Raw genomic sequence first — 9,157 nt, 5'->3', positions numbered from 1 at the left:
TGTACAAACACTGTGTTAAGGGTTTTTTTTTTCTCCTCACTGGCCAATTTGTGTGTGTGTGTGTGTGTGTGTGTGTGTGTGTGTGTGTGTGTGTGTGTGTGTGTGTGTGTGTGTGTGTTAGGATTTTCTAAGTGACAAATGCATTACGTCTTATGGCAAAGCAATTGCAGAAGCCAGTTGTTTGGTTTAAAAAAAACAAAACAGAAATCGGTAGCTCCTTCAATCATTTTGTGTCTTTATCATCTAATCTGATCACGCTTGAGCCTATGGATGTCTCATTACATATACAAACCGAATTTACAGCATCCGAGCACTGCTGTCATTGTAATATGTGACAGAAAGGACTAGCTGTGTCATCCTCTCGCATTAGATCACCTGCTGCCCCTGTGGGTTTGCAGGCTTTTGTACAAAGCTGATTTGAAAAGCCTTTATCACGGTGGCAAGCATTCAATTTGATGTCTGCCTGTAGCACTTCCTGACTAATGAAATTAAGTCAATGAGCTCCGGTCCAGGAGAAATACACAGTGCATATTGCTTTCCTGTTGCGCACAGGTGGAACAGAAGACGTCTGAATATTTGATACGACAGATGAATGACAGGTTGGTCCTCAACAGGTCACAGTGTTCATCAAGCGTCATCTTCTACAGTAGTCTGTCTTTCTTGCGCTACAAGAAATGAATGTAATATTTTTTAAGTCGACGTCTCCTAATTTTAATATTGATAAATATGTTTATATTAGTGCGTAAAATCTGCGTAATATGTGTGCCATGGCCAAGATATATGTACAGCTCCATGTTGAGGTGTGAAAATCCCTGGACCGTTTATTCAATTTACTGACGGGTGATTGCGGCTCGCGCACGCCCCCAAAAACCCTGAGACATTTTCCTCTTTAATCTAATTGGATGATAAGTGGGTGCGTACTGTTGAGCCCGGTGGCAAAACGCTTGCGCGGCCTTTTTCTTTGGAGTCTATTCTCGTCACAGCCCCCCGCGGTTTCATCTCAAATCCCATTTGCTATTGTACCTGCCCAATAGCAGAGACCGAGCGCGTTTTAACTCGGATGGCATTTTTTATTTCATCATTTCAATCCAGTGCAAGTTTGACGTAGTTATCTCCGCGCTCTCACTCTGATCATCCTCTGGAGCTGGACGCAGCTTCGGACGACTTTGTTTTCTCCTCCTCTATCTCCTCTGCTCTCTCCCGTGTGATTTCGTAGACTATAAAACAAGACAGTCTTTTTCAGGCGTTTTCTTTCCCTTTATACATTTTGATGGTGATTCACATCGGACAGTAAACGGTGATGGCAGACTCTGATGCGCAAGAGACTCGCCAACCCGCAAAAGACTCGCCGTTCTCCATAAAGAACCTGCTGAACATTGAGGACAAACCCACGAAGCCGAAAAGCTTCCTCGGCTCGTCCAAAGGAGTGTTTGAAGGCAGCTTCTTCTCCCGGCTCGGTGACTTGTCTTTCCCTCGATTAGAGTTGCCCACGCAGAGAATTGGACTATCAGCGCAGTACTTGGAAAGAGCGTCTACCTGGTGGTACCCATACACGCTCGGGACTCATCTGAGGACTGGAGGTAAATATAAGTAACCTTACCTCTTCAGATAAAGGAAACGAAGTGTCCTGATCTGAAAAGTCTGGATCTAGATACATTTTACAGTAAAAGGCCTTTTAGTTCATATAATGAAGAGATGTGAGTAATACGGGATTTATAGCCTGTATGTCTGTATGTGCGTAATTATGTCATTGAATCCTCTAATAAATACGCCTATCATTTTTTTTTATTACAAAAGGAAAAAAAGAATTTTCTGCCAATAAACTGAATGCCTAATTCAATTACAGGCTATTGCAGATCACGCTTTTCATAGTTTATAGGATCAAATTTGAATACTCTCGTTTTTCCTACAGGGTCTGAGAAGGCCAACCTGAGAGAAGCATCACCGGCACCTGACAGACGCTCCCCTGATCTCCAAAAAAGTGACCAAGATGCCAAAGAGGAAAGCGCCGACGACGATATCGCGCTGGACGAAAGTGACTCGGAAGAGCCAAAGAAAGAAATAGACCAAGAGGACGATTGGAGGAGAAAAACGGACGAGCTGGACAACGACAGGAAGCCCTGTCGGAAGAAGAAGACGCGCACGGTGTTTTCCAGGAGTCAGGTCTTCCAGCTGGAGTCCACCTTCGACATAAAGCGCTACCTGAGCAGCTCGGAGAGAGCAGGCCTGGCCGCGTCCCTGCACCTGACAGAGACGCAGGTGAAAATCTGGTTTCAGAACCGGAGGAATAAGTGGAAAAGGCAGCTGGCCGCGGAGCTGGAGGCGGCCAACCTGAGCCATGCGGCGGCGCAGAGGATTGTGCGGGTCCCCATACTTTACCACGAGAACGGGGCACCAGAAACGACCGCGACCCCCGCTGCAAACTCACCGGGAAGCCAGTCACTCCTGGCTTTTCCCCACCACATGTACTATTCCCACCCGGTCCCACTGCTGAGGCCTGTTTAACGCTGACTGTGTCATTACGTGCTGTACATATGTTTTTAAATGAGAGTGACCTTCAATGAAAAAAAAAAGAAAGTAAAATTTTGTATATTTTGTAGATTCAACGGACGCAATGTTAGATTATTATTATTATTATTATTATTATTATTATTATTATTATTATTATTATTATTATTATATGTAATCATCTTTTATGCTGAAGCGCTCTTGACAGAGTCCCTAGTGTTACAGCAGGGTCAATCTGAAACTATTATTATTATTATTATTATTGGTGAAATTGTTACATGCTCAAAAGTGAGTAGGATATATTTTAATGTATTGAATTTGAAAAAAGAACTTGTTTTGAACAGGGTTGACTGTCCATAGTCTATGTATTTTGCAGAGATTCGTGTCAGTGTTTGTAGCAGAAAATGTGGAATTTAATATTTTGATATTTTCCAATATTGTGCAATACTGTTGGCTTCACATCAGGCTACCAGCCTTCGTCACCTACAGTTCACTTTTACAGAAAAGAAAAAAATCTCTTTGTAATAGTGAGGACAATCATGTGATTCTTAAAAAAAATAAATAAAAAAAAATCCCCGAGGAGCTGCAGGTGAAAGGTGATTGTTTCTATCACGCAATGTTACCGGTAATTTTAAAGCCATGAAAGAGCCAAAAAAATAGCCTCTGGTTTTGTGTATGTTTTTTTTTTCCTCTCATATTGTTATTGAAATTCTGTATATTATATGGTCTTACACTCAGTAAAGATTTTGTTCCCAAAAAAATGTATCTATTCTTAATCATGATGTAGGTTTACTGGGAAACCAGTGATTCAATTCAATCTTGTCCTGAAGATTAAAACAGTTTAAAAATATGTAGAACTATAAATAACCATTAAGGCACAAGGGGGTCTGCAGAGAGGATGGTCCCTTCCCAAAATAAAATACTAAAATTGGATCATTTTAACAGTTAATTAATGATGGTCATCTTTTTTTACTTGATGATTTGGGAAATTTTGAGCCACGTTAGCCTAATTTTATACAGCATTTGAAGACCCATATTCTGCAATTTATTCTGCAATAGACTATTTTTAGAATCACACCTTTGCTATAAAGCTATTTATTTGCTAATTTGTGCTTCTTAAATTACTGATAACAGGCTGTGCAGAAAATGGCAGGCTGTCTCATTCGCAGACGGCAATTGACTACAATTACAAAGCAAATTCAAGAGATTAAATAGTCTACAAATTAGTCTTTAATTTTTCACACATTTTAACGATATGATGATATTGCGTTTGGATGGAAGAGTTCTTTTTCTCTTTCTTTTCGGCGCATGAGAAGAGGGCTGAAACAACGAATTGTTGGCCAATAAAATACTGTTATTCTGCTATATTAGACCTGTTTGGGCAAAGTTCTGCTAAAAAAGAATAAAAGAAAAGGAAAATAAAAATAAAAATACAAAAATGATGGAAGGTTATATACAGACGATTTGTATTGTATGATACAGTATATCATATAACATCCTCAACCAGCGTGGATAGGCTTGCGTATAGCCTTGCTGATAGAGCCAGTCAACCTGATGAAAACTAATCTTAATCTTTCAACGCTTTTACTTGTTTGTAGTAGGCCAAGTACTAGTCTTTATTGTTTTTATTATGGTGCATTATAGTGTTTTTATGACATTTGCATTCTATCTATTTAAAATGAAAGACAGACAATTACTCAAACACAGTGAGAGAGTGAGGCAGAGCAGAGAGAGAGCAGGGAGAGAGAGAAAGAACAGTCCTGTGTCATGTGATCTGTATTCAAACAACGGAAATACACGTTGAGATTAAATTGACCAATCATATCGCAGGCGGGAATTTGAACATTCGTTTCGACCAATCACCATCCGCTGGAGTTTCGGCAGCTCTTGCGAGGCAGTTAGCTCAACGCAGCCACATTGCCTTACAATAGCTCACGCGTTATATATTTTATATTTTATTGTAAACCAAGGCATAATTTTGTATTTGAAGAAAAGAACAAATTGCATCTGAACGACACCAAAGCGAAAAGGTAAGTCGAGTGAAACGGCTAACACTAGGGCTTGTAGCCAACGTTACCGTTTCAAGCTAGCGCTAGCAAACACCGGAGCAGTACTAGTGGGCTTGGTGTAATTGCTGGATGTAACGGAACATGTTGTGTTTATAGTTTGACAAAGAGACAAAAGCGAGCGAATGCTCTTAAAACATATGTATTGTTCCGCCTTTCGCAAGAGAAAATCATGTTTAGCTTTAATATGAATAACATAAGTACTCTGTGGGGCTAGTTAGCTACACCCACAACCACTGCCATTGAGTTAACGTTAGGCTAGCAATAAGCAGGACAGCGATTGATCCGCCGGTATGCCCGCAACGTTAGCTTCCTCCCAGTGTGAATCTGGATAACTTAGTTTTGAGATATGTTTCTCAGGCAGGCAAAATGATAAAACAGGCATGTAATAAGGTTTTCGAAATACATGATTACTGAGAGCTACTAGGAGCCTCCTGTTATTAATATAGAAAATGACTGGCTTTTAGTTTGTTTTAGTTAGCTCAAAGCAAACCTGTATAATCACAATTGAATGTCAACTTTTATATTCAGCAGTTAAGTCTCAGTTTCAGACTTAATGATGTTCCTTTTTTTGCAGATGACCGGTTCAAACGAGTACAAGCTGAACCAGGGACCAGAGGATGGCATCTCTGCTGTCAAGTTTAGCCCCAGCACATCACAGTTCCTGCTGGTCTCCTCCTGGGACTGCACTGTCCGGCTCTTTGATGTCGCAAGCAACACCATGCGGATGAAGTACCAACACTCAGCTCCAGTTCTTGACTGTGCTTTTTATGTAGGTCACAGATTTTTCTGTATTTGATTAGATTCCTCATAGCCATGTAAAAGCATAGAAGTCTGGTACAAACAGTTAGTTTCCCCCTTTTACCTGCAGGACCCAACACATTCTTGGAGTGGAGGCTTAGATGCACAATTAAAAACTCATGATCTGAACACAGACCAAGGTATGTCACAAACCTGCAAAGTACTAATTAAAGGTTTAAGGCAGGATCACCCAGACCTGTTGCAGATCTTCATAACTATGACCTTAATTTGCTGTATGTCTGTATTTCTGATAATTATTGATATTATTCTCAAACAGATACAATCGTTGGAACACATGATGCCCCCATTCGTTGTGTAGAGTACTGCCCAGAGGTTAATGTCATGGTAACGGGTAGCTGGGACAGATCAGTTCGGTTATGGGACCCGAGGACGCCCTGCAATGCTGGCACCTTTTCTCAGCCTGAAAAGGTAAAGAGTGTTCTAATGCTGGAAATGTGTACATTTACAGCATTAGTAAATAAAAATCAGCAGGATGTTAGGCAGAGAAAAATACTTTTTGGCTTATATTATGGCATTTTAATTGCACTATTTTGGCCTAAATATATAAGAAAATTAATTTCTTGTAATTTTGTTCATTTACTATCAAATAGCGTTGTATTACATTGGTGAAGAATGTACTTCATTGTTACTCATTCATTGTTGCACGTGTTTGCATAGTAAAACTTTTGGCATTGATACTGTTGTGTGTCCCTCTTGTCTCATACTTGTCGTCTTTGTGAAAGGTGTATACCCTGTCTGTGGCTGGGGATCGGCTGATCGTTGGCACAGCTGGAAGACGAGTCCTGGTGTGGGATTTAAGGAACATGGGCTACGTACAGCAAAGAAGAGAGTCCAGTCTCAAATATCAGACTCGCTGCATTCGAGCCTTCCCCAACAAACAGGTATACTTTAAATTGGAAGCAATTTTTTTTATCACAGTGCACACAGTTCTGATGAAAGATGCAGACTACAGTTCAAACTTGATGGATAATTTACTCCTTATAAAGCATTGTGTTACAGATACAGATGACTGTGTTCATGTGAAGAAGTTGGATGAACTTCATATTTTCTGTCTTGGCTCCAGGGCTACGTCTTGAGTTCAATCGAGGGACGTGTCGCTGTGGAGTACCTGGACCCAAGCCAGGAGTTTCAGAAGAAGAAGTACGCCTTCAAGTGCCACAGGCTGAAGGAGGATGGAATTGAGCATGTTTACCCTGTCAATGCCATCTCATTTCACAGTGTTCATAACACCTTTGCCACAGGTATGATTAACTAGTTAGTACTTGACAGAAGCATTTGTTTTTTCCTACATTTAATTTGTTTCTCTAATGGGGCAATTTGCTTTTATAAACCTCATGGATTTTCCTGTGACCTTTAGCATTGAGCTGCCAAGGTTGCATAAGGAGCACACACTTATTATAGATCCATATCTCAGCAGTAACACGGCCTAAATGATTTGATGGTTGACCTTGAGCCTCTCCTTCTGCCAGGTGGCTCAGACGGCTTCGTGAACATCTGGGACCCGTTCAACAAGAAGCGCTTGTGTCAGTTCCACAGGTACCCCACCAGCATCGCCTCACTGGCCTTCAATAACGACGGCACCCTACTTGCAATCGCCTCCTCCTACATGTACGAGAAGGGAGACATCAGCCACCCGGAGGACGCCATTTTCATCCGCCAAGTCACAGACGCTGAGACCAAACCCAAGTGAGTCTCACCTCACCTCATTGTCCTCAGTATTTGACGGTTTGCCACTCACTGAATCTGTGAGCAGCTGCATTTACAAGGAGCACGTCCAGCTGCAGCATATGCTGATCTCTATCTCTGTTAGTCCACTTTTCAATATCCGACAGTTGAAAGATAGATCGATTAAAAATGTGAAAATCCTCCTCCTTGTTTGTGTGTCTGTGCTCTTGTAAATATACACTCAGTGACCAGACAAATAGAAACCTGCTGTACATTGTAATGCAATCCACTACTGTAGCCCTGTAATAAATACTACCTTAGTAGAACTAGAAGCATACAGTTTTTGACTCTAAGGCAATCAGGTGGTCATTTCTGAGGCTGTTTGTGTTGGCTGCATTGATTTATATTGGAATGTGTTTGTAATACTTAGGTTCTCCATGTTTGTCCATGATGGTGAGCAAAATACTAACAACACAGTGTTTAATAGAAGACAACTCGGTTCGCTTTGAACTATGTTTGTTCTTTTCTGGTCACTGCAGGTTTGGCACAACAAAATCTCTAAAGCCCTGTAAAGCATGTGCCATGTAGTTTAGGCTCAGTGCGATGGAACAAGCATTTATTTATATTTTAATTACTGGTGAATCTGTTAATTATGTCGTCTATGAAATGCCAGAAACAAGATCTTCAGATTGCTTGTTTAGGGATTGTTTGGATTTTTTGCTTAACAATGACTGAAATGATGAATTGATTATCAAATAGTTCAGACAATGTTATTTATACTGTGGCTGGCTTTGATAGGGGATTGCTTGTGTTCAGTCAATCCAGCATTGGTTCATAAGAACTGTAGTTTCCAAGAATGCTCTGTGGAGACTCAGGTTGGTCGTCTTTTGGATTGTATTGATTCTGATTCTGTTTAGCAGTTGTGGTTCTTAAAGACCCGCTCCAATGAAAATAAAGTTTTAACCTTGTTGACATGTCAGTCATATCAGGAGCTAAATAGGCAGTCAAGGCCATCGCTGAGCATTTGTACATTGGAACTACAGTGTTAGTTTTGGAACTGGTTCCCGATGCCCAACTGCAGTGAAGACCAAGGATGAATTTTGTAGTAATTTCAGTGTAAAATATTCCCACTTATGTCTCACAATAGAGACTTTGGAGTAAATAACCACTTCCTATTGTTTTCTTTATGGAATCTGCAAAACTTTGGTTTCAGTTCAGTTATTACAGCGATCTGCACCTTTGCACGTTTGGCTTTCATTCATACATTAAATTTTACTTCAGCTTCTAAAGGATAGTTTTAGAGTGATTTGCCTCACATCACTCAGTTTGACCTCACTTTTTGATTGTCTTAAGGATGGGTGGGTTCACTCAGACTGTGTTGAACCCTAGAAATAATTTTGCAAACAGTTTTCAATGAATGGGATCTGACTTGCTTCCATTGGTTCAGTGATTGCTCCTGAGTTGATTGAATCTATTTTCTACTGTTTTGTTTGGTTTACAGATCAACCTAAGGCCACCTTGGAATGGTTTCCCTCTCCATACATTTATCAGGTTTTGATTATCTGCATCCAGTGTACAAAAATATATTATTTCCAGTCATTTCTTTTTCTATTCCAGATTCCTTTTTGTAAGTCACGTTTGAAAACCTTTGCTCTCTTTTCTGGTCCTTGTTAAACTGTTTAAATTCATTACTCTGTGTCTGTTTCATATATGTGTTTAACTATTCTTCTTAAATAAAAGTGGTTTATATACACCTTTTGGGGTTTTAGGATCATTTTTCTTCACTCTTTAAGATGTACTTGCATTGAAATGACATTGCAGCTGATGTGAGTTCGGCACTTGGAGTATATTTAAACATATTTACATAAAATACAGGTACCTGCGAAAGAAAACCAGGGAAATGCTTGGAATGTGTCAGAGGCTGTTCTCTTGATTATGTGTTGAGGGAAAGCGATGATCCACTCGTCTTGCCAAAGGCTCCACTTGCCCCCAGACAGTGACCTGTGCTGATAGACATCAGAGGTCCGCGGCCTAAACCAGGTCCTTTATTGTTGGTGGAAAACCACCAAACTGGGTGACCCGGCTGCATCTGGCAG

General features: G+C 40.5%; 2 protein-coding genes across 3 annotated transcripts; both read left to right on the top strand.

Annotated features, from left to right (window-relative positions):
* Positions 1 to 1,185: 1,185 nt before the first annotated feature.
* hmx3b (H6 family homeobox 3b) lies at positions 1,186 to 2,624 on the top strand. The gene is made up of 2 exons (XM_076759817.1): positions 1,186 to 1,580; positions 1,913 to 2,624. Exons 1-2 carry the CDS (start codon positions 1,301 to 1,303, stop codon positions 2,503 to 2,505), a joined length of 873 nt encoding a protein of 290 aa, XP_076615932.1. The 5' UTR covers positions 1,186 to 1,300; the 3' UTR covers positions 2,506 to 2,624.
* Positions 2,625 to 4,365: 1,741 nt separating this feature from the next.
* bub3 (BUB3 mitotic checkpoint protein) lies at positions 4,366 to 8,818 on the top strand. 2 transcript variants are annotated; one of them, XM_076760843.1, is made up of 8 exons: positions 4,366 to 4,538; positions 5,152 to 5,346; positions 5,446 to 5,515; positions 5,653 to 5,804; positions 6,119 to 6,277; positions 6,460 to 6,637; positions 6,866 to 7,082; positions 8,563 to 8,818. In XM_076760843.1, the coding sequence occupies exons 2-8, from the start codon at positions 5,152 to 5,154 to the stop codon at positions 8,570 to 8,572; spliced, it is 981 nt and encodes a 326-aa protein (XP_076616958.1). In that variant the 5' UTR covers positions 4,366 to 4,538; the 3' UTR covers positions 8,573 to 8,818. The 2 variants fall into 2 exon arrangements, with proteins under 2 accessions (XP_076616958.1, XP_076616959.1); XM_076760844.1 differs by lacking the exon at positions 8,563 to 8,818 and having other exon boundaries at positions 4,398 to 4,538; positions 6,866 to 7,222.
* The last annotated feature ends 339 nt before the right edge of the window (positions 8,819 to 9,157 follow it).

This window comes from Chaetodon auriga, chromosome 20 (genome assembly GCF_051107435.1).
Source record: "Chaetodon auriga isolate fChaAug3 chromosome 20, fChaAug3.hap1, whole genome shotgun sequence".
Taxonomy (NCBI): Eukaryota; Metazoa; Chordata; class Actinopteri; order Chaetodontiformes; family Chaetodontidae; genus Chaetodon; species Chaetodon auriga.
Note: the sequence above shows the minus strand (reverse complement) of the source record. Positions and strands in the feature narration are given on the sequence as shown.

Bases quoted from the DNA above. Each gene is read 5' to 3' on its own strand.
- bub3 (XM_076760843.1), top strand. From the start codon at position 5,152: ATGACCGGTTCAAACGAGTACAAGCTGAACCAGGGACCAGAGGATGGC. The intron at 5,347-5,445 runs GTAGGTCACAGA...TTTTACCTGCAG, and splicing joins TTCTTGACTGTGCTTTTTAT to GACCCAACACATTCTTGGAG. The intron at 6,278-6,459 runs GTATACTTTAAA...TCTTGGCTCCAG, and splicing joins GAGCCTTCCCCAACAAACAG to GGCTACGTCTTGAGTTCAAT.
- hmx3b (XM_076759817.1), top strand. From the start codon at position 1,301: ATGGCAGACTCTGATGCGCAAGAGACTCGCCAACCCGCAAAAGACTCG. The intron at 1,581-1,912 runs GTAAATATAAGT...TTTTTCCTACAG, and splicing joins GACTCATCTGAGGACTGGAG to GGTCTGAGAAGGCCAACCTG.